Source organism: Odontesthes bonariensis, chromosome 1 (genome assembly GCF_027942865.1).
Source record: "Odontesthes bonariensis isolate fOdoBon6 chromosome 1, fOdoBon6.hap1, whole genome shotgun sequence".
Lineage (NCBI taxonomy): Eukaryota > Metazoa > Chordata > Actinopteri > Atheriniformes > Atherinopsidae > Odontesthes > Odontesthes bonariensis.
The window spans coordinates 43,167,647-43,192,486 of record NC_134506.1 but is presented as its reverse complement, the minus strand read 5'-3'; the positions used below and the strand labels follow the sequence as shown (position 1 = coordinate 43,192,486).

At 44.3% G+C, this 24,840-nt stretch overlaps 1 protein-coding gene across 1 annotated transcript; it reads right to left on the bottom strand.

Moving 5' to 3' along the window:
* Positions 1-9,087: 9,087 nt before the first annotated feature.
* Positions 9,088-24,793, bottom strand: LOC142382028 (uncharacterized). The gene is made up of 13 exons (XM_075467466.1): positions 24,489-24,793; positions 22,656-22,846; positions 22,371-22,535; positions 18,723-18,870; positions 15,269-16,679; positions 15,040-15,184; positions 14,735-14,878; positions 14,422-14,480; positions 14,121-14,308; positions 12,252-12,646; positions 12,061-12,157; positions 10,817-10,991; positions 9,088-9,925 (listed from the first exon to the last, which is right to left on the bottom strand). Exons 1-13 carry the CDS (start codon positions 24,621-24,623, stop codon positions 9,786-9,788), a joined length of 3,393 nt encoding a protein of 1,130 aa, XP_075323581.1. The 5' UTR covers positions 24,624-24,793; the 3' UTR covers positions 9,088-9,785.
* Positions 24,794-24,840: the final 47 nt, after the last annotated feature.

The following is a 24,840-nucleotide window of genomic DNA, read 5'->3' as shown; positions in this document are numbered from 1 at the left end:
ATACGCAATTATGTCCGAAAGGGTGAATTTAGGCAGTAAATCTTCGTCGACACTCCATTCCTTGCTCGTTATTTCATTGGGGTCCAGTCCGTTTATAACGCCAATCTTCTGTATGTACCGATCTCTGGCTTCCTTCTGTAATGTATCCCGGTATATCCCACATCCTTTCTTCGATTTTAACATGCTTTTCTCTCACTTTTCTCTCACTGTTTGGTCCTTGATCTCCGTCTTGCCTCAGGGTTTGTTTACGAGATTGAGCCTCCAATATGGCGACCATATCCCAGAATGCAACGCGTGTGCCCGAGCCCTATAATTAAACTTAAAGGGGAACTCCGGGGGATTTGAAGCGTGTTTCCATTGCTAGAGGTTGTCAAATACTGCTAGTAGGACACAGAGAGGTCCAGATCTGTGCTCCCTGTGTGAAGATCGCTCTGTCCGCACAGCATGTCATGCGAGGCTAATACGTGGTGGCTAAGGGGCAAGCGCTAACCCTTCCAGGTAAAACAACAACTTGCACACTGCAGAAACGTCACACCACTTTATAACCCATCCGACAATAAAGTCACAAGCCTTACCATCAAAACCATATGCATGGTTCTCACATTACTGGCATGGGGACGTTACAAAACAACTTTATAAACAGCATGTCACTCACCGGCTGGTTGTAGGCTCGCGCATGTGAAAGCCCAAAAGAGTCGATGGAGGATACTCCCATATACAAAACAATTATATTCTCTAGAAAAACTACGTTCAAGTATTTAAAACATTACAACAATATTACTGGGCATGTATTGTTGTAATGTTTTAAATACTTGAACGCAGTTTTTCTAGAGAATATAATTGTTTTGTATATGGGAGTATCCCATAGACTCTTTTGGGCTTTCACATGCGCGAGCCTACAACCAGCCGGTGAGTGAATTGCTGTTTATAAAGTTGTTTTGTAACGTCCCCATGCCAGTAATGTGAGAACCATGCATATGGTTTTGATGGTAAGGCTTGTGACTTTATTGTCGGATGGTTTATAAAGTGGTGTGACGTTTCTGCAGTGTGCAAGTTGTTGTTTTACCTGGAAGGGTTAGCGCTTGCCCCTTAGCCACCACGTATTAGCCTCGCATGACAGGGTGTGCGGACAGAGCGATCTCCACACAGGGAGCGCAGATTTGCACCTCTCTGTGTCCTACTGGCAGTATTTGACAACCTCTAGCAATGGAAACACGCTTCAAATGCCCCGGAGTTCCGCTTTAATACTCATCTAATCTTCCTTCTCTGTAGAAATCCCTTCATGTGCATCTGAGTTTCTCCAACAGCAGAAGTCGCCATTTCTTTTGTTTTTCTTTGACAAAACCTTTGATATTAACAGTTTTGAGGAAGACAGAAGAGTATTTAGGAGATTACTAACTCCTGCAGTGGGTATTTAAAAGAAAAAAACATAAATACAGCTTTGTGTATTGGTGGTTTTAATGAAACCATTTTTCTGTTATATTTTGTATTTATGTGACAGCACCTGTTGTTTTTGCATGTGCCGCGTTAATAAAAATAGCTTGAGTTCAGTAATTGTGTGCCACAATAATCTGAGCTGTGTGTGTGTTTACTTTATATGATTTATTTATTTTGATTTATTAAATCACATTAAATATTCAATTTCACAACTTGCAATAAGTCTTAATGTTTATTTTCAACAACGAAATAAACTCAAGTTAAATCTCTTCACAGTGTACACACAATGAACATGGAATCAGGATATATTTTGAATATGCATGGGTGTAAATTATTAACTTATCCAATAGGTAATGCTCAGATTTCGAACTGTTCAACCAGTGATTCAGTTGCAGCAGGGCAGTTCTTTTGCTCTGTGCACGAACAGCAGAGGTAAAACCAAACTGCTGGGCAGACTAACCCAGCATGTGGACATCAGCACCACACAGCCGCCACTGTAATTCAACAGATACGAGTGTTTCTACAGCAAGACCTGCAAACAGAACACCAGCAGAACTCCAAGTATGGCTGTGATGGTGATGAAAAGCTTTCGTTTCTCATTTGTTCTCTGCCTCTGATGAATCAAAACACAGAAAAGAGACGTGCTGCAGAAAGAAATAACCACTGAGGAGATGACCAGCAGGAAGAAATATAGGGACAAAATGAGAAGTTACACCTAGAGCTCCAACCAAACACACCCAACGCTGACGTTTCTGATCCTGACGCCACCTGAGTGTCTTAGTCCCAGGTGGGTGACGGGTGACCAGCAGCCAGGTGGGTGACGGGTGAACAGCAGCCAGGTAGGTGACGGGGGAACAGCAGCCAGGTAGGTGACGGGTGAACAGCAGCCAGGTGGGTGACGGGTGAACAGCAGCCAGGTAGGTGACGGGGGAACAGCAGCCAGGTAGGTGACGGGGGAACAGCAGCCAGGTAGGTGACGGGTGAACCACAGCCAGGTAGGTGACGGGTAAACAGCAGCCAGGTGGGTGACGGGGGAACAGCAGCCAGGTAGGTGACAGGTGAACAGCAGCCAGGTAGGCGACGGGTGAACAGCAGCCAGGTGGGTGACGGGTAAACAGCAGCCAGGTAGGCGACGGGTGAACAGCAGCCAGGTGGGTGACGGGTAAACAGCAGCCAGGTAGGCGACGGGTGAACCACAGCCAGGTAGGTGACGGGGGAACAGCAGCCAGGTAGGTGACGGGTGAACCACAGCCAGGTAGGCGACGGGTGAACCACAGCCAGGTAGGCGACGGGTGAACAGCAGCCAGGTAGGCGACGGGTGAACAGCAGCCAGGTGGGTGACGGGTAAACAGCAGCCAGGTGGGTGACGGGTAAACAGCAGCCAGGTGGGTGACGGGTAAACAGCAGCCAGGTGGGTGACGGGTAAACAGCAGCCAGGTGGGTGACGGGTAAACAGCAGCCAGGTAGGCGACGGGTGAACCACAGCCAGGTAGGTGACGGGGGAACAGCAGCCAGGTAGGTGACGGGTGAACCACAGCCAGGTAGGTGACGGGTAAACAGCAGCCAGGTAGGCGACGGGTGAACAGCAGCCAGGTGGGTGACGGGTGAACAGCAGCCAGGTGGGTGACGGGTGAACAGCAGCCAGGTAGGTGACGGGTGAACCACAGCAGCCAGGTGGGTGATGGGTGAACAGCAGCCAGGTGGGTGACGGGTGAACAGCAGCCAGGTAGGTGACGGGTGAACCACAGCAGCCAGGTAGGTGACGGGTGAACAGCAGCCAGGTAGGCGACGGGGGAACAGCAGCCAGGTAGGCGACGGGTGAACAGCAGCCAGGTAGGCGACGGGTGAACAGCAGCCAGGTAGGCGACGGGTGAACAGCAGCCAGGTGGGTGACGGGTGAACAGCAGCCAGGTAGGTGACGGGTGAACCACAGCAGCCAGGTGGGTGATGGGTGAACAGCAGCCAGGTGGGTGACGGGTGAACAGCAGCCAGGTAGGTGACGGGTGAACCACAGCAGCCAGGTAGGTGACGGGTGAACAGCAGCCAGGTAGGCGACGGGGGAACAGCAGCCAGGTAGGCGACGGGTGAACAGCAGCCAGGTAGGCGACGGGTGAACAGCAGCCAGGTAGGCGACGGGTGAACAGCAGCCAGGTAGGCGACGGGTGAACAGCAGCCAGGTAGGTGACGGGTGAACAGCAGCCAGGTAGGCGACGGGTGAACAGCAGCCAGGTAGGCGACGGGTGAACAGCAGCCAGGTGGGTGACGGGTGAACAGCAGCCAGGTAGGCGACGGGGGAACAGCAGCCAGGTAGGCGACGGGTGAACAGCAGCCAGGTAGGTGACGGGTGAACAGCAGCCAGGTAGGTGACGGGTGAACAGCAGCCAGGTAGGTGACCGGTGAACCACAGCAGCCAGGTAGGTGACGGGTGAACAGCAGCCAGGTGGGTGACGGGTGAACCACAGCAGCCAGGTGGGTGACGGGTGAACCACAGCAGCCAGGTAGGTGACGGGGGAACAGCAGCCAGGTAGGTGACGGGTGAACCACAGCCAGGTAGGTGACGGGGGAACAGCAGCCAGGTGGGTAACGGGGGAACAGCAGCCAGGTAGGCGACGGGTGAACAGCAGCCAGGTAGGTGACGGGTGAACCACAGCAGCCAGGTGGGTGATGGGTGAACAGCAGCCAGGTGGGTGACGGGTGAACAGCAGCCAGGTAGGTGACCGGTGAACCACAGCAGCCAGGTAGGTGACGGGTGAACAGCAGCCAGGTAGGTGACGGGTGAACAGCAGCCAGGTGGGTGACGGGTGAACCACAGCAGCCAGGTGGGTGATGGGTGAACAGCAGCCAGGTGGGTGACGGGTGAACAGCAGCCAGGTAGGTGACCGGTGAACCACAGCAGCCAGGTAGGTGACGGGTGAACAGCAGCCAGGTAGGTGACGGGTGAACAGCAGCCAGGTGGGTGACGGGTGAACCACAGCAGCCAGGTGGGTGACGGGTGAACCACAGCAGCCAGGTAGGCGACGGGTGAACAGCAGCCAGGTAGGTGACGGGGGAACAGCAGCCAGGTGGGTGACGGGTGAACAGCAGCCAGGTAGGCGACGGGTGAACAGCAGCCAGATGGGTGACGGGTAAACAGCAGCCAGGTGGGTGACAGGGGAACAGTAGCCAGGTGGGTGACGGGGGAACAGCAGCCAGGTGGGTGACGGGTGAACCACAGCCAGGTAGGTGACGGGTGAACCGCAGCCAGGTAGGTGACGGGGGAACAGCAGCCAGGTAGGTGACGGGTGAACCACAGCCAGGTAGGTGACGGGTGAACAGCAGCCAGGTAGGCGACGGGTGAACAGCAGCCAGGTAGGCGACGGGTGAACCGCAGCCAGGTAGGTGACGGGTGAACAGCAGCCAGGTAGGCGACGGGTGAACCGCAGCCAGGTAGGTGACGGGGGAACAGCAGCCAGGTAGGTGACGGGTGAACCACAGCCAGGTAGGTGACGGGGGAACAGCAGCCAGGTGGGCGACGGGTGAACAGCAGCCAGGTGGGTGACGGGTGAACCACAGCAGCCAGGTGGGTGATGGGTGAACAGTAGCCAGGTAGGCGACGGGGGAACAGCAGCCAGGTAGGTGACGGGTGAACCACAGCAGCCAGGTGGGTGATGGGTGAACAGTAGCCAGGTAGGCGACGGGGGAACAGCAGCCAGGTAGGTGACGGGTGAACCACAGCAGCCAGGTGGGTGACGGGTGAACCACAGCAGCCAGGTGGGTGACGGGTGAACCACAGCCAGGTAGGTGACGGGTGAACCACAGCCAGGTAGGTGACGGGTGAACAGCAGCCAGGTAGGCGACGGGTGAACAGCAGCCAGATAGGTGACGGGTGAACAGCAGCCAGATAGGTGACGGGTAAACAGCAGCCAGGTGGATGACAGGGGAACAGCAGCCAGGTGGGTGACGGGGGAACAGCAGCCAGGTAGGCGACGGGTGAACAGCAGCCAGGTGGGTGACGGGTGAACCACAGCCAGGTAGGTGACGGGGGAACAGCAGCCAGGTAGGTGACGGGTGAACAGCAGCCAGGTAGGTGACGGGGGAACAGCAGCCATGTGGGCGACGGGTGAACAGCAGCCAGGTGGGTGACGGGGGAACAGCAGCCAGGTAAGCGACGGGGGAACAGCAGCCAGGTAAGCGACGGGGGAACAGCAGCCAGGTAGGCGACGGGTGAACAGCAGCCAGGTAGGTGACGGGTGAACAGCAGCCAGGTAGGTGACGGGTGAACAGCAGCCAGGTAGGTGACGGGTGAACAGCAGCCAGGTGGGTGACGGGTGAACAGCAGCCAGGTAGGTGACGGGTGAACAGCAGCCAGGTAGGTGACGGGGGAACAGCAGCCAGATAGGTGACGGGTGAACCACAGCAGCCAGGTAGGTGACGGGTGAACTGCAGCCAGGTAGGTGACGGGTGAACCACAGCCAGGCAGGCGACGGGTGAACAGCAGCCAGGTAGGTGACGGGGGAACAGCAGCCAGGTGGGTGACGGGTGAACCGCAGCCAGGTAGGTGACGGGTGAACCGCAGCCAGGTAGGTGACGGGGGAACAGCAGCCAGGTAGCCGTCCACACGTCAGGATGGGAATCTCTGCAGGCAAAGTAAGGTTGGTCCTTGGTGGTTTATTATTTTTCCAATAGAATTTGCATGTTATAGACTCCAGTGATTGAAACCAGTTGGTTGTTGGTTGTGGTGGGATCATTGTAAAAAGATCATTGATTTTGGGTAATACTGACATTTTGACTGCAGCTATTCTACCAGTGAGAGTTCATCCAACAGTTGAGGCCATCTACAATTGTTTTGAGTAGTGGGGTGAAATTTACTTTGAACAACTCTGACAGCTTGTAGGAATGTTTATTCCGAAGTATTTAATGTTACCAACAGGTAAGGGAGGGGATGCAGCCATCTAACACCCCCCCACACACACACACTCAATGGGAGGATGGTTAATTTAGATATTGTGATTCTGGCGTATTGCAACTTAATGAATATGGCTAATAGGGATGGAGAGAGTGGGCATCCCTGCCTTGTTCCTCTATGTAAAGCTATTGGTTTTGATATTGTTCCATTATTATTTATATTTACATTATTATTATTATTATTATTACTGTTATTGTTATTGTCATAGACAGGAAACATATCAGGGGTTTCATAAAGGTGTAAAGTGTTGATTATTATTATTATCATTAATAATAATAATAATATTATTATTATTATTATCATAGACAGGAAACATATCAGGGGTTTCATTAAGGTGTAAAGTGTTGATTAGATTAGATTAGATTAGATTAAAAGACAAAATTTAAAAAAAGAAGAGAAAAAGCAAGTACTAAAATGTAAAGTCACCAAAAAGTAAAGTGACCTAGTATAAATAATTTTGCACATTATGAAGTTGACATGGAAAGGCAACAACATGATCAGTGGGTGCATGTGTTGATTTAACACCTCTAATAGAAAACACATAAAAAAAATGAGAAAACGGAAGAGGCGTGAATGAAACTGGCCATCTGATTGCGCAGGTGTGCGCAGCGGGAAGCTATATGAGCTGCGGCCCACTGCTGCTCAGCCTAACTGCGACACAAAGCCGCCGAGCAGAGTTGTGTTCGGCTGCTGAGGACTGGAATCTCATCCCAACAGGTCAGAAATAAGTTTTATTTGGACACGATGTCGCTTCCGGTTTATGTTGATTTTAAAAAAGCCGGTTTTTTTTAGGCTAAAGCTGGATGTTAACAGAACTTTAAAGCTAATGCTAGCCGACAGGTTTGAGGAAGCAGAGGGCTTTAATCCGCCTCTAATGCAATGCGGTTCATAGCAGAACGGCAGCTTTAAGGCCTCAATGTGCGTGAATACGCCTGTTTGTTACGGATAAGCCAATAAAGTATTAGTTTATGGAACTAATTGTTGCAGGTTACAAAGATAAACTTTTTCATTCACAAGGGAACCCGAGCTAAAACCTTTTCCCTCCAAAAACGAGTATTTTCCCGCGTGTTCCCAACAGAGTGTTGCTTGATTTCCAATGAGCTGCCAGGTGTGCCCCATCTTTCACCTATTTTCTCTTATAAGTCCAGTTTACAAGTAAACATTCTTAAAACGGTCATTTAAAAATGCAGCCTTGCCTTCTTAAAGGGACAGTTCGCCTCTTTTGACATGAAGCTGTATGACATCCCATATCAGCAACATCATTTATGAACATTTTCTGAGCAGAGTTCCAGCCTCGTTTTGGCGTTGATGAAGGTAGTCCGGCCAGTTGGCTGGGGTTTAAAAAATAAAGCGTTTTGCTTCTCAAAACAATATGCGTTCAACAGAGTAATACATTTGCATCACAAAATCGTTCTCCAGGAAAAAGTCAGACCTCACAATCTCTTGGTCCTATTTTCTCTCCCTTCGTATCACTGCCTGCTGCCGCCTGCCGACAGCCGTGCCTGTTACGGTGTTTGCTGCTCGGTCTGCACAGCAGGCAGTGATACGAAGGGAGAGAAAATAGGGCCTGACTTTTTTCCTGGAGAACCGAACAGTGGGCAGCCAATCACAGCGCCCAGGGAGCATGGGGGTACGGTGCCTTGCTCAAGGGAAGCTCGGCCATGGCAAGGAGGTGGACTGACACCCCTCCAGCTGTCAGTTCACCTTTCAATCTTTGAGTGGTGAGAAAGACCCAAAGACGCATTCTAACCACTGAGCCACGGCCGCCCAAGTCAACGTAAAAGGTTCAATGCTGCCATTGACCTACAGAAATGACAGGTACTGGTTCTTTTCGGTCTCCGTTTCCACCTTAGAATCTATGAAAATAAGATAAAAAGATTGTATATGTGTGCATGAACTCTGTGATATTGGTAATTTCTATCATTGATCCATGAGTTGTATCTGTTATTATAACAGATAATAAATATATAGGTTTATTTGGTGATAACAGAATTAAAGGTTTTCTCTCCCAAACAGACCAGGAGAAACTCATCCATGCATTCATCTCCAGCAGACTCCATCACTGTAACGCTCTTTTAACTGGACTTCCCAAAAAGAGCATTAAACATCTGCAGCTCATCCAGAACGCTGCTGCTGGAGTTTTAACCCGGACTCAGAGATCTGAACACATCACAGCAGCTTTAAAATCTTTACTCTGGCTTCCAGTCAGTCACAGAATAGATTTTAAAAGCCTGCTGAAGGTTCACAATCTGTGATCTGTTCAGAGAATATAAAGCCAGCAGAGCTCTTAGATCCAAGGACTCAGGTCAGCTGGTCCAGTCCAGAGTCCAGACTAAACATGGAGAAGCAGCATTTAGCTGTTATGCTGCAAACAAGTGGAACAAACTGCCAGTGGAGATTAAACTTTCACCACATGGAGACATTTTTAAATCCAGGTTAAAAACATTTCTGTTCTCATGTGTCTATGCATGAAATATCTTTTAACTTATCTAGACTGTTGCCTGTTTTTAAATTCATTTAAATGATTTTATTTGTTTCTCTTTATATGTATTTTTAATGCTTCTTGCACTCCCTGCTGCAATGCTTTTATTTTATGTAAAGCACTTTGAACTGTTTGTACATGAAATGTGCAACAAATAAATTTGATTTGATAACTAGATATGAATACTGATTTTTCTGAAGTATTTTCATTAAAGAGAGGAACATGCACTATAAAGCTTTATTCTTAAAAACATTTACAATAGTATATTCATTTCCGCACAACTTAGTAAAATCAGTAATACGTGTATCTAAAACATATATATTTTATATGAGGATAACATTCAGAAAATCTGAGAACATTTGGTGACATTACTTCAAATCTTGAAGAAAAATATCTGCAAAATCTTTTTTTGTCCTTCATTGTGAATTGTCTCATTATCAAAGCAGGCGCCTTGATTAATAAGACACAGCTACAGTTTTTAAGAGGCCTCATAATGCCCTTTGGTATCCCTTATCATCAGTGTGTTAGAGAAACGCCTGTAGATTTGCAGAACTCAGTGTCCTCAGCAGAGGGAGTTACTTTCCTGGAAAGAAGTCACTGAAGGGCCTCATTTGTTGCTCAGGCTCTGATTCGTTTACTCAGTGACATCACAAAGAAACACGTTTGTATAATCCCTCCCAGTTGGACAACTTGAGACATCTCAAACAACCAGCTGGCCTATCAGGGAGGCCTTTAAGAGACTGTGACTGTTTCAAACATGTGACAAGAGGTGCTGCAGCAATTTACAGAGAGAGATTACAAATGTGAAGCTATTCTATTAAACCCTTAAAATAAAATTAGGAAAGCACCGAAAGTTGTATAAATCTGTTAAACTAGATAAAGACTCTCCTCCTAATCAACTCAGTGGTTGATCAGAGTAGCTTATGAGTCAGAGGTTGGTAGGCGTTGGTATCCAGCTTTGGTCCTTCTGGATCGATAGATCACCACACCACATACCAGGAGGCAGCCGACCACAAAGATGAGGTTGGTGCCCAGATTCAGATTCAGGCTCGGGCCAGATGCTGAAATAGAGAGAAGACAATAAAAATCTATGTGTTTCACAAGGTGTTTATCCACATATCAGGTCAGAGAATCTAATTATAGTTGGTGACAGATGATCAGATTGTTTTATTATAAAACACACTAAAGCTTAATGAGTTTTAGGAGTTTAGACTATTCAGAATCATCCCCTTACGACACACTGTACACAAGGAAACATTTTACAATGAGCGTTTCTATCACTTTATTCAACCCATTTCTAATCACGAGCTCGTCTAAATAACACAAAGTCTCCGTGAGTCTTGCAAACAAACTACATCATCCAACAAAAACTGAACATTGAAACTCCATAAAGGGAACATCTGTGTCACAACCAATGATAAGGTCATTGGTATGACATCATAAGCCTCGTTTCCACTACGCAGTCCGGTACGGGTCGGGTCGCTTTGGGGTCAGCTTGCGTTCCCACTGTACAAAGGGGACCCTCAGCGGTGGGCGGAGTGCGTGCCGAAGCGTAAATAGCAAATAATAAAAAATAACAAATAACATCCATAATTTGGAACCACCTCCAAGCTTCTTCAGCTTAATGCCACACCGGCTCGCGGTCCGGTTGAAACCACTCTCGGCCATTTTTGCGGAAATCAGCTGTAAAACTTTTCGGTTTGGCACAGCGCCATCGAGCTCCCGCTGCACAGCCTCCTCACCAACACCGGAGAGAAGAGCCTGGAACCGGTCCTGTGTGCTCGGTACCCCAAGCAGAAGGGTTACAGACATGGTAACGGGTTCCATGGTAACGGGTTCCATGGTAACGGGTACCATGGGACCGGTACGCTTTCATGGGAGTGGAAACACTGAAAAAAGCGAACCGTTCCGACCCGAACCGGACTGTATACTGGACACGGGGCTATACTCACCTCTGCTGTCAGAGCTCTTAGCCAGGCGCAAAGGACCCTGGGAAATGGAGTGCCTGCTTGTCTGAGCTGCAGCTTCTCTTTTGCCGCGATGGTTTCCTGAGTCGAGGCATCCCTGAGAGCACCGGGTCCCAGTGACGCCGCTCTCACACAGGATGACGGAGCAGGTGACGTAGACCTGCAGACACATGGAGGCGGAGTCAGGCAGAATCATCACTAAAAATCAGACCTGCTCCTCTGCTTTTACGTTGCTCTGCTCCACTCTTGTGTGTTAGCACGTCTGTGCATCAGTGTTGACTTACAAAGGTGTTAACAGTCGGACCTCTGCCTCTGAAAGTTCTTAGACTGCAGGTATGTCAGATTAAAGATGGAAACGAGTTGACAAACTCTTTGACCACTTCTAAAAACTGTGTGTATTACGATTAACTGACTGAATCACGGAGTATCAGAGCCATCGGTTTGCTTGAGGCTGACCTGAGTAGAAGAAGAAGAAGCCAGCAGGGTGCAGTGTCCATCATTTTACAACATCTGCAGTGTAAACTGACTGAGATGGCAGTGATGCAGAGTCACCCTGGTCAGGTCATCCATGTGTGACTACTCGTCAGGATCAACAAACTGTCAACGGCAGCCTCTGACTGGAGGAAAAGTGGGAACATTTGTGGGATGCGCCTATACTGTCCAACCACGAGGCCCGTCTGCAAAGCCCTGAAAGACTCTGTCTGTTTCTGTTTCTGTTTATGCATTTGGCAGACTATTTTATCCAAAGCGACTTACAGGAAAGCAGGTAGGGTAAGGGGGTCTTGCCTAAGGACCACTGCTGGAGGGGAAGACTGAGTTGCTGTAGTGTCTCAGATGTGAGACAATGAATTGAATTCCAATTGGCTTGAATCGGACTTTATTATTTAAGTGCCTTGAGATGACATTTGTTGTATTTGGCGCTATATAAATAAAAATGAATTGAATTGATTGAATAATTGGGCTGATTGAGTTATCCCCGTGTTGTGGTGTAGGCTGCAACCATATCACTGCTGAACTGAAGTAATAGTCATGCACAGACATGAACAAATGAACTCGGTTGTTCCACCGTTTATCCAGCATTTAAGGAGAGTATCACCATGTCCAATGTCTGTTGCTTCATGAGGAGATGTGTAAGTCCCCTTATTGGTGACGCTCGCTGTAAATGTTTCATAAATATTCTGAGTTTTCTTTGTAAAATTCGGTATTCTTTAAAAAAAAAGTAACTTTACCTCCTCATGAGCTCCGATGAACTCAAAAGCCTCCATTCCAAACCTGAACTGAGACCTGGAGCTGGGGTAGATTTGCACAGTTTTGTCCCTCACACACCTGTACAATAATAGATAAATAAAACAAATGCTTTAGAAACAGATCATTTCTTCATTGTAATCAGTTACAACACAGAGGCATTTTCACTAAGTACCCGTTGTCAATGATGGTGTAGCTGATGCGGGAGTTGGGGTTGTCGTAAGGAGTTGCTTTGCAGGACTCCACAAACAGCTCTGTGTTGGGGATGGACGAGCTTTCCTCGATCTGCATGAAAATCATCTGCTTCAGGTAAACCTCCACTGGGTAGTTGCTGTCATTCACTTGTTTTCTGAAAAGTTGAGTCTCGAAGAACTCAAACTGGAAGGTGAAAGCACCAAAGCCCCTCTCTCTGAAGGCGTAAGGGTTTTTGTGTGTGAATCCCAGCGACAGGTTGGCTCGCTTCGGATAGACGCAGGAAAAGGCGATCTCAACATTATGAACCCTGGAAATGATTTCATTTGGGTCGGCAGATGTGATCACGTTACTGAAGATGATGTTATCGTCGTCCTCCTGATAATGACATGAAATAGAATAATTAAATGAAGCCATTAAGAAAGGAGACAACAGTTGTAATTGGAGAAATTTTGACATAAAAGCAAAAAGTCACTGGGACAAAATATCAAAGAATATTAATGTAAATAAGATGTAAATGTCTTACAAACATGACGCACGGACATTCTGCAACATTTCAAACGTACTGAATGAAATAAATGCTGATTTTTAAGACATTTTGAACCATTTTGAAACATTGCTTTATTGCTTTTTATGTTGCTTTTTATGTTACTGTACTTTATAGCCTGCCATATTACCATGTACCATACGAAATGAATAATTCAGAGGAGTTTGATAAAAGAAGAGAGAAATTGATGAAATCTGGTTCATTTTACTTTGTGTGAATTAATAAAACTGTGACGTAGAGTTATTTGTACTGTTAGGGCTGCACGTCTGCCAAATTTGTTGCAAAAGTAATGAAGCACAGCACATGCTATACCTGTTCTAATCTTAGAAGTACTAAGTAGTCTATTTAGTGGAGGGAATAGGTGAATGAGAGACTTTTCAAACCTTTAAACAATTGTGTTTTTACTTGCAAAATTACTTTGGTAGCATGTGACATTAAATGTTTTGAAACGTTTGAAAATAATGCCTCGTTTTAGATCACTCGTGGCAGCGTTAGAAAGAAAGGAGTAACAGCAACTATCATTAAACTGGTTCAATGTGCCACATTGTGTTTTACAGTAACTGAATGTCAGTGTTTATTGCTCCATAGTCTGGAAAACTGGGTTGTACTTTCTTAAATCTTACTTAAAAGACAGAAACTACTTCATATTTACAGGTAATCACTCATCTAAGTGGACAAAAAAGGCATGTGGAGTTCCTCAGGGTTCAATTCTGGGGCCTCTTTTATTCAACATCTATATGCTCCCACTGGCTCAGATTAGTCAAATAAACAAAACACGATACCACAGATATGCAGACAACACACATGTCTACATCACCACATTACCAAGGGATTATAATCTCTTACAAACACTCATTAAGTGCCTCGAACAAATAAACAACCGGATGATCCAGAATTTTTTCAGCAAAACAAATACCAAGCGCAGATTGTTGTCTTTTGAGCCGCGAAGAACGGTTAAAAATCTGAGCTCAGCTTCAGTCCGTAATGTTAAAAACCACAAACTCAACCAGAAATCTGGTATCAGTTATCAGTTTTATGGGCTCAGCAACCATATCAGGTCAGTTATGAAGTCAGTTGACTATTAACTGATTAAAGGACTAATGTGTCAGAGTGATTTAGCAAAGCTGCTCCATGCATTTATTTTCCGTAAACTTGATGACTGTAACAGTGTATTTCCTGGTCTGTCTAAAAGATTATCAGACGGCTGCAGCTGATTCAGCACGTTGAATCACCTTGTTGTTAAAATGTGCTATAGAAATACATTTGCCCTGATTTGTAGTGCATGCAATGTTTTGTGCGCTGTACCTCGATACGAGTCCCACAGCTGTTCAGCGGCATGACACCAATCAGGTGGGTTTCATTGGAATTTCTGGTCAGGTTGCAGGAAGAATCTGTGAATCTTTTCAGATGCAAACTGTCCTCGTTGCGTCTGATGAGGTAGGTCTTCTCCATCTCAATGGTTATTGTTGTTTCATTGCAGGTCACAGTGGCATCTACATAGTGTGAGATATGTAACAATCACCTCTTTCTTCACTCCAATTATGATGACATCAAATTTGGTATCAGGAATAAAACATGCTAAAATCTTGCTTCTACTTGTACTAACCATGGCGTTGAACATCAACAGTCACACAGCGCAGCTCTGATTGGAATACCTGGTAGGAACTATGGTGCAACAAATGAGTCCCCACAATATGAACAATTTTACAAAGAAATACAATAATTTGAGTAATTATTATTATTTAATTTTTTTTATTATTAATTTTTATAAATGTTATTTTATTAATTAAAATTATTAATAATTTTAATTATTATTATTAAATAAATAAATAATTCAATAATTAATATTTTGAGCTTTTTTAAATAGAATTCAATATGAAAAACATGAAACCCAGCTGGACAGTTTATCTAAAACTCACCTGTCGATTGCTTCAGACACGAAGCAAATAGGAAAATGACCATTTAGCTCAAATTCAGTTGGTGTCCATTTTATGATGTATGATTCTGTGGCGACTTTCTCCTTTGAAACGCCCGCTGGTCCTGTCACAATCAGGTCATCAATCCTAAAGATGAGCAAAGTTTGCAGTTGGGAAAATCGTAATCAGTTCAAAGAAGGAAGGAAAGTCGGTCTTTATTTCAAAACAAAAGAAGGAAAATCTTGATGAAAGTAAAATATGAAAGAAAAAAGGCTGCAGATTGTGATTGTAAAGTTAGATTTCCTTACTCTGCGTACTGAGCTGTGGATCTGACTTTGATTTCGAGGGTCTGGTTGATAAACGCAGGAAGATTTACAGCATTTGCCGGAGTTGGTGACAAAAAAATAGGAAAGTAATCACCGTCGATACATGAAGGGGCATCGTATTGGTCAACTGAAAATTAGATGAGGAGAGACAGACAGTGAGAAATCAATGAAATGCCAATAATTGATTATAATAATATAGATGTTACCATACCAAAAACAGTAAAATCCAATGGAAGGACGCTTAAAGGAGGAATCGATGATCTGTAAAATGGTGTGGGGGTAGTTGGAGGAGCTGTGGGGGTTGTTTGAGGAACTGTGGTGGTTGTCGTAGGAACTGCGGTGGTTGTCGTAGGAGCTGTGGTGGTTGTCGTACTAACTGTGGTGGTTGTCGGGGGAGCTGTGGTTGTCGAGGGAACTGTGGTTGTTGTTGTAGGAGCTGTGGTGGTTGTTGTAGGAGCTGTGGTGGTTGTCGTAGGAGCTGTGGTGGTTGTCGTAGGAGCTGTGGTGGTTGTCGTAGGAGCTGTGGTGGTTGTCGTAGGAGCTGTGGTGGTTGTCGTAGGAGCGTTGGTGGTTGTTGTAGGAGCGTTGGTGGTTGTTATAGGAGCGTTGGTGGTTGTTGTAGGAGCGTTGGTGGTTGTTGTAGGAGCGTTGGTGGTTGTTGTAGGAGCGTTGGTGGTTGTCGTAGGAGCTGTGGTGGTTGTCGTAGGAGCTGTGGTGGTTGTCGTAGGAGCGTTGGTGGTTGTTGTAGGAGCGTTGGTGGTTGTCGTAGGAGCTGTGGTGGTTGTCGTAGGAGCTGTGGTCGTTGTCGTAGGAGCGTTGGTGGTTGTCGTAGGAGCGTTGGTGGTTGTCGTAGGAGCTGTGGTGGTTGTTGTAGGAGTGTTGGTGGTTGTCGTAGGAGCTGTGGTGGTTGTCGTAGGAGCTGTGGTGGTTGTCGTAGGAGCTGTGGTTGTTGTTGTCGTAGGAGCTGTGGTTGTTGTTGTCGTAGGAGCTGTGGTTGTTGTTGTCGTAGGAGCTGTGGTTGTTGTTGTCGTAGGAGCTATGGTGGTTGTTGTTGTAGGAACTGTGGTGGTTGTCGGGGGAGCTGTGGTGGTCGGGGGAGCTGTGGTTGTCGGGGGAACTGTGGTGGTTGTCGGGGGAACTGTGGTGGTTGTCGGGGGAACTGTGGTGGTTGTCGTAGGAGCTGTGGTGGTTGTCGTACTAACTGTGGTGGTTGTCGGGGGAACTGTGGTGGTTGTCGGGGGAACTGTGGTGGTTGTCGTAGGAGCTGTGGTGGTTGTCGTACTAACTGTGGTGGTTGTCGGGGGAGCTGTGGTTGTCGGGGGAACTGTGGTGGTTGTTGTAGGAGCGTTTGTGGTGGTTGTTGTCGTAGGAACTGCGACGGTTGTCGGGGGAACTGCGACGGTTGTCGGAGGAACTGTGCTGGTTGTCGGAGGAACTGTGGCGGTTGTTGGAGGAATTATTATAATCGCACGTTTCTTCCGTTCCACTGACAGGGGTTTCTTTTTTGTGTAGGATCGATCAGAGTAGGATAGAGTGATCTCTTTGTTGGGAAAGTCCTCCATCAGAAGCTCGATGGGATGATGTCCAGAGATGCTGCTGTTTCTATATGTGAGGGTGCAATCCTGACAAAAATTAAGTAGTATGATCAGACAGTGTAAGAAGCTCAGGTGGTGTACATTTAGTTTACCTTTGTTTTAATGCTCACTAAAACACACTTTGACTAAAACTCAGCACATCATTTCCTGCCTTGTACTTAAAATTAAAAACTCTTGAGATGAAATAAAGTTTTAAAAGGAAATCAAACATTTTATACTTAAAGTTCAAATCTCTTTTTTGCGGTATTGTTGAGTCATTGTTGCTAAACTCATGGGGATCCTTTCGAAGTTTATTCAGATAAGTCAGCTATTATTAGCTATCAGTTATTATACTTTTTCAGTTATTAGATCCCTGCAGCTGTAGCACATATATTAACAAATCTATAAAGCTAAGTATTTAGTTCATATGTATATGTATGTGGTTTCTATGTTTATGACAGTGTTATCTCTTTTGTTTACATGAGAAGTTTAGTCTGGTTTGGTATGGCTGGGGCCAGATTTACCTCATTAGAAGCAGTCATACAATACGTGCCGCACTACATCTTTCTGTGTATGTTAGTGTTCACATTTCACCTGAATTGTCCCAGAGCGCAGAAGAATAACTCATTACCAAATGATGAGGAGGCAGAGCCTTCGTTTTCTAGCATCACATCTGTTTACAGATGTTTTACATAGGGCTGGGACTTTAGCGCGTTAAAAAAAATAACGCATTTTAATCGCACACTATAATTTTTTTTTTTTTTTTTTTTAAATACAGACGGATGGAAGCGTCGACAAGAGCATGGTTGTGTGCAGATTATGCAACAAGGAATTCGCGTATCACCGCAGCGCAGGGCTTAATTTGAGCCGGAACACGCCGGAACATGTTCCGGCACCTCTGAAATTGGATCCGGAACCTTTTTTATTGGATCCGCCACCTCCCGTGTCACTATGAAAAATAAATCGCCAAAATGAAAAAAAAAAACGACTGTTTGTGCGGTGTTCAATGTTGTTATATGTCTAGTTAGTCTTTATTCCCCATTGAAGTTCCTCAAAAATCTTGTGTTTGCCTTTTTGATGTGTTTCAATTTTCAGGGTAAGCGGGGGGAGAGGGGGGAGACGAGAGGTGTGACACATACGCTTGCGCTGGTTGAATAACAGTTAGCTTCGTGTCTACGATGTCAAAAAGACAACAAACTTTACTTAACTTTTTCAAAGTCAGTGACCAGTCTGGTCCAAAACGATCAAAAATAGTTTCTGAAAATCATGAGTGTGAAGACCACGGTGGAGAGAGCAGTAGTATGCAGCCTGCCATTGATGCTGCTAATGCACCTCTCGTTAGAGGGGATAGCGACTCACACGGGGAAGGAGATGAAGAGGACGAGACGGATGATGGGCACTTGGAATCTGAGAGAAATAGTGATGGCGATGAAGCAGGTATTGTCAGGGACACTCGCGATGGGCAAATCTGGACGGATGCCCAGTTTACACAGAAAAAAAAAAGTTATCCATGGCTGAGGAATATATTTTTCCATGCTGTGTTTGATTATTGGGTGGTCTATGGTTTAATTTGTCTGCAAATCTATATTGAAATCGAAACTTCGTAGAAATCGTAATTCCCACAAGGCAGTGTATTTTTTTTGTTCCCTTACCTATAACACCCATACTGAGCCGCCGGATCCACCCCCCCCTCTGCGTTCCGGCACCTCCCACTTTACAAATTAAGCACTGCCGCAGCGTATCAAGCCTCAAATATCACCTCAACGCTAAACATGTAGCAGCTAGCGTGGAAGCTAACGGGGGCCCAACGCAGCTTAACATCCAAGATTCTATATACTGTGTTTTCATGCATGCTACATTCAGATTTCAAATAGGGATATGTTCTGTGTTTGTTGAAATATTGTTGAAAATGTTAATTTTCTAAAGGATAAAGTATATGCGATTAAAATGCGATTAATTTCGATTAATTAATTTCAAAGCCTGTGGTTAACGCGATTAAAAATTTTAATCGAGTCACAGCCCTAGTTTTACAGTCTCTGCTCCAGCCTCATTTACGTCTCTATGTAACACCGTTTTTAGACAGTTTCTTACCTCATCCAAAGAGAAATCACTGTCGAGACCACACAGCGAACATCCCGTGTAATGGTTATATCTTCTTCTTTCTACTCTGCATCTCACACGGTCGCCATCAGGGTCAAACTTTGGGATCCTGAATGTTCGAGGGCAGTTCCTCGTCACTCTGCAACATCAGATAAAACTCAGTCGGGCACGCGTCATGTCACATAACACCACAGTGGAAAAATGTTATCGGTTACTTTACATAACACATCATAAGACACAGAACATTAGAAGTAACATGAGTATTTTCTGACAGCAATTGGAAGCCAATTTGAATAAATGAAAAACAAAACATCTGGCTTTAGCCTCCTGATTCCTGAGGAATTTCCCCTGAATCTCATGATCAAACTTTAAATGGCAACAACTGTATTTAAGGCTCATGGACACGAAATGTGCCTTTTTAACTGTGACAGCCTGCATGTATTTCACTGGGAGGTTTGTGTTCCAGTACCATTGGGAAGAACTCATGTCTGGGTAACTGTAACTTTTGGGGGTCTATGTTAAGGCAAATCGTGATGTTTTCTGAACCCAAACTGATTAGTTTTTAAATGTAAATGTATTTTATTTATACAGCCCTTTAGAGACAATCCTTACGATGTACCAAAGTGCTTTACAGCAGGTAATAAATAAAGAGAAGAATAAGTAAAAACAAATAAAAACAATAAAAGAACAGTGAAAGCAATAAAATACAACAAAATCAAATAAGATAAAATAAGATAAAAGTGTCATCGTACTACTGGGTATTAAAAGCCATCCTAAATAAGTAGGTTTTTAGCCTAGATCTGAAGACGGGCAGCAGCGTTCTGCACCAGCTGAAGGCGACTGAGAGAAGACTGGGAGAAGCCGACATAAAGCGCATTGCAATAGTCTGACCTTGAACTTATTAGGGCGTGGATGGCTTTCTCAAGGTCATGACGACTTAAAAACTTTTTAACTTTGACCAGGAGACGCAGCTGGAAAAAAATAGTCCTGACGACATTGTTAATTTGTTTGTCCGACCTCAGATCAAAGGTCAAAGGTCACTCCCAGACTTTGAAGACGAGGTGCCAAAGCCAGCCGTCACAGTGTCCCCAAACACAATGCATTCAGTTTTGTCATCATTTAAATGAAGAAAATTTTGGGCCAATCACTGCTTAATATCAGCAATACAATTAAACAAAGAACATTGTGCACTGTTACTATTCGGCTTCAATGGTAGATAAATTTGTAAGTCGTCTGCATAACACTGGAAAGAAAGGTTGTGCCTGGCTATAATTGACCCAAGTGGTACCATGTATAATGAGAAGAGGGTAGGGCCAAGAATAGATCCTTGAGGGACTCCACAGGAGTGAGGAGCACTGGAAGAGGAAAGGTCACCAACCATAACGGAGAAGGTTCTACTGGACGAGTAAGTCGTAGTCGTAAGTAAATGCCCATACCAATAAAAACGAAAATGATCAACGACTCGGTGGAGAAAAAATGAAGAAGCGATTGTAGCCCCGGGGTGATTGAGTGGAGATAAGCGAGAACGTAGAACAGGGAGACTGAGGATGAATAGGAGTAATGACCAGAAAAAGATTCTAAAGCAGGGGTGGCCAACCAGTCAGAGACTAAGAGCCGCACCATACACATGGGCACACATGAACATCACCAGAGGTGGGTAGTAACGAGTTACATTTACTTGAGTATGTTTTTGAAAAACTTGTACTTCTAGGAGTAGTTTTAAATCCCTATACTTTTTACTTTTACTTGAGTAGATGTGTGCAGCAGAAACTGTCCTCTTACTCCGCTACATTAGGCTACAATGAGCTGGTTACTTTTCTTCTTACCTCTTTGGTATTCTACGCCTCATTATTTTTATCCCCCCGCGTACGCCTCATTTTAATGTTTTATTCTGACAGAGAGAGAGACTTCCGCCAAAGGCTCTACCACCTGACTGTGTTCCACCAATCAGACGCAGCCGTGCGGTCTGCTCACGTGACTGTACTCGATCTCAGCGGCGGGACGGGTTAGCTTTAGCATTAGCAGTCGTAGCAAACAAACAAAGAAACAGATGAAAAATGTCAGAACCAACGGTGGGAAATGAAGACGCAGACGAGGCCTCATACTGAAAGCATGTTTACCTTACAAAGAGTGAGAAACAGCAGCTACATTATGTGTCTTCTGTGTCAACCAAAACAAACGCACATTTCAGCAGAAACTCAACATCTAGCTTGAGGAAACATGTAGCGCTAAGTTTCCTAAATTGTTTTTTTCTTTTCCCATGGATAGATGAATGTTTGTTTTTTAGGTTACATATGGGTTACAGATGTTTTAAACATTTCCTAAGTCTCTTTTATTTTTCATTGAAGAACTTGAATTTACCTGGATTATTTTAATTTAAGCTATTTTGTAATTAATTCATTCATTTTAATTTATTTTATCAATTGTATGAACTCTAATTGGCCTAAAGATGATTATTTAGTATTTTTGTCTGTCTGATTGAATGCTTGTGTTAACAAATAAATCAGACATTACTCAACAGTTACTCAGTACTTGAGTAGCTTTTTCACCGAGCACTTTTTTACTCTTACTCAAGTAATTATTTGGATGACTACTTTTTACTTTTACTTGAGTCATATTATTCTGAAGTAACAGTACTTTTACTTGAGTACAATTTTTGGCTGCTCTACCCACCTCTGAACATCATCCCATCCCTTCCTCTCTCACACACCTCTGCTCAGCCAATTTTTTGTCACTGTAAATAAAAAGAATAAATAACCTACATTATTGCCGTTTTATTTATTATCCGAGTCTGAACAATGTTTTATTTTGAAAAAATGACAGAATTCTCTCCGTTACATCCGTCTGTTCTTGACTCACTCTCGAGGCATCGATGCTGATATTAAACCCATGAACCGAGCAAAATGAGTAAAAAACAGGCGTGTTTGGAAAGCTTCCCTGTGAGGACACAGAAGAAGCGGCTGCGACCACTAAGAAAAAGAAAGCTGCATTTTTGAAGGCACGTTTAAGCGTTACCATAGCGACCAGAGAGCGTTAGGAGGCAGAGAGGACGTTATGTCAAGAGGACGCTGCTAATTAAGTTACATACAAGTACACAGTGGATTCAAGTTTATTATTATATTTACTGAATAACACATGTCTGTGTTGGCCGTATCATTTTATTTTGTTGTATTTATCGGCCACACCTGAAAGGCCGGTCCGTGAAAATATTGTCTTACATTAAACCGGTCCGTGGAGCAAAAAAAGGTTAAAGACCGCTGCCGTATTGAGCTCAAAACAAAGCGAACACCCACATTAAAAAAAACACAAACACACATTTTGATATGAACGTAAGAGCTGCATGAAACCAGACAAAGAGCCAACACAAGGTACAAGTTCAGACAAAATACCAACGAACATAAAACAGAGAGCAACCAAGGAACCAAGAAATAATTATACTATTAAAAAAAGACCAGAAACTCAAAAGTCAAGAGAATCAAAACACACATAAAAAACACGGATCATGACAGAACCATCCTAGAGTTTTTATGACAAGCATCGCCACACTCTGACGTCAAATTAAACTTTCCGCACCTTTGAAGCAACTTATGAACAAGTAAAAGGTTAAGAAACAAAAACCAGACCTTTTTTTTTCAGTACCTGATAACTGGCAGAATAGTAGTGATGGGTGGATGGTTTGGTTCTCCAGTATCAGATCGGGTTCCCAGGTCCACCTGTGTTGACATTATCCATCCAAATGGTGGGAGTTTGGGGTTATTTATCCAGTATCCCATACTGTAGAAGTAATTGCGGTAATTAGGGAATCTGTTTGGAGAAATATTTAAATGATAAAATAAAAATTAGCAAAGCAGATACAGTATATATTTATAAAATGTATCATCAAATCATGATAGAATTTCCAACATTTTTGTATATTTGTCTTACTGCATCGTGATGGGGAGGTTGGTCTGCAGTTGTCTTCTTGTTATGACCTCATATTGGTGCCAGGTGAGATTATTAGAATTACGGGCCACTGTTCTACTGTGGCCCAGGGTCACTGAACCACAGTCAGAATATTCGCAGCGATATGAATTCTCGTGGAAATCATATCCGGTTGGCCTGTAGCGAAGTTCCAACTGGATAGAATTACAATAATGTGATTATATTTACTTTTGATCATTTAGTGGACGCTTTTATCCAAAGTGACTTACAAATGAGGAACAAAATTCAAGCTTCAGAAGAGTTAAAATCATCCGGGCATAAAATAACGAAGGGCTAAAACTATTTAAATAAGCACAAATACAACAACCCCTGAATAAACCAAAGCACAGTTTATCTTAAATTAGCTGTAATTTGAAGGAGAATGCTGAAGATATTTTCTTTGACAGCCAAACTTAAAAAATTTACTGTATTACTGTAATAATATCATGTCTAAGCCTCCCTCGTCGACAGCAATAGGTATATATTAGGGCTGGGCGAGTTAACTCGTTATTATCGCGTTAACTTGTTGATTATTTAACGCCGATAAATATTTTATCGTGCATTAACGCAGGTTTTATTATTCATTTTATTATTGTAAAAGTCTGTTGCTCACATCACCGCTACAGGTGCTCCTCGGTCTCTGTGTGAAGCTCACGGAGCTAACCGGCGCTACTTCCTGTTTTACTTGTTTCAACATAAAAGCACGTATTTCAAAATAAATGTAAAAAAAAAAAAAACTGCATTAACGCAGGTTTTATTATTGTAAAAGTCTGTTGAATGCATCACATTCACACAGTTACAGCAAACACCACGAAGCATGGAGGAATAAAATAAAGATAAACTAGCAGGTAACATCACCGCTTCAGGTCAGGGAGCTAACCGGCGCTACTTCCTGTTTTACTTGTTTCAACATAAAAGCACGTATTTCAAAATAAATTTTAAAAAAAAACTCCTGCATTCACAGCCAAGTTGAATTGTCTTCTCAGCGTAGTAGTTCCAGTCTAAAATATCACTTAAAGGCAAAACACACAACTGATAGCAGCAAGTCATTCAAGGAAACAGACAGTGGAGCGAGGCTTCTACATAAAAACTACAGAAAGATGCTGATGTTAAAAGTGTGTTTGCACAACAAATGTTATGGCACTTTCATTCATATGGCAGCACATTTAAAATAAAGCTAAATGCTAAAGGCTATACGCTACTTTTGGATTCATTTTTGGATTTTGCGTACAAATGCGATTAATCGTGATTAATCAGGGAAATCATGTGATTAATTAGATTAAACATTTTAATCGTTGCCCAGCCCTAAAGATAACATGACTCGGACTCAGACTCGGGGGCAAAAAACCTGATCGGGACATCCCTAATCAACTAAACTATATTCCAGGATTAAATCTTTACTTTTTACTTCTTTGCCTGTATTCAACAGCCGTACACGCATACATACCTTTTCACATCCATGTAATTTCTGTTGAATCGCTATGAGAGGATTTAATTTACCCATATCAGGCCTGTGTAATTTGTACGATTTTAACCTTCAACAAGTACCCTAAAAAGGTTTAACTTGCTGCAAAGAAATTATTGGATAAAAAGAAATAGGCTCCAAAACTTGCATTTTTAGCTTGTGGGTTAATCATTGCTGTTAGCTGAATTATCAAAGACTCAATCAGGGAAATCCTGTGATTAATTAGATTAAAAATTTGAATCGTTGCCCAGCCCTAACATATATATTAACTGAATGCAATTATTGGTCTGTGTACTCTACATTCAGGTTATCCCAAAAGCTGTTGAACTCACCTCATAAGTCCCACTGATAGTCTTGCCTCTCGGGATGAACGTCAGCGATGCACCTAAGTGTCTGTAGGAGGGACGTGATTCAGATACAGCCGTGAGCATAGGCAGATGCAGCAGCAGCAGCGTGAGAGAAGCCATCCTGACGAATCTTCCATCCACAGCGAGATCGGTGCAGCTTAAATACTGTGCTACACGGAAGAAAATATTACTTTATCCCGTTTACTGGATGCATCGCGGGTCAAGGAGAACCTGTTTACCAGCATCCTTTTTCACTGCCAAGCAAAATGTTCCACCTTTGATCTCAGGAATGCCGAACTCAGTTACGAGAACAGTGAACCACAATGACAGACCAGAA

Excerpts from the sequence above, each read along its gene's own strand:
- LOC142382028 (XM_075467466.1), bottom strand. The coding sequence starts at position 24,623 with ATGGCTTCTCTCACGCTGCTGCTGCTGCATCTGCCTATGCTCACGGCT. Across the intron at positions 14,309-14,421 it reads TGTTGATGTTCAACGCCATG|ATGCCACTGTGACCTGCAAT; the intron begins GTTAGTACAAGT and ends CACACTATGTAG. Across the intron at positions 10,992-12,060 it reads TCATCGGAGCTCATGAGGAG|GTCTACGTCACCTGCTCCGT; the intron begins GTAAAGTTACTT and ends ATGTGTCTGCAG.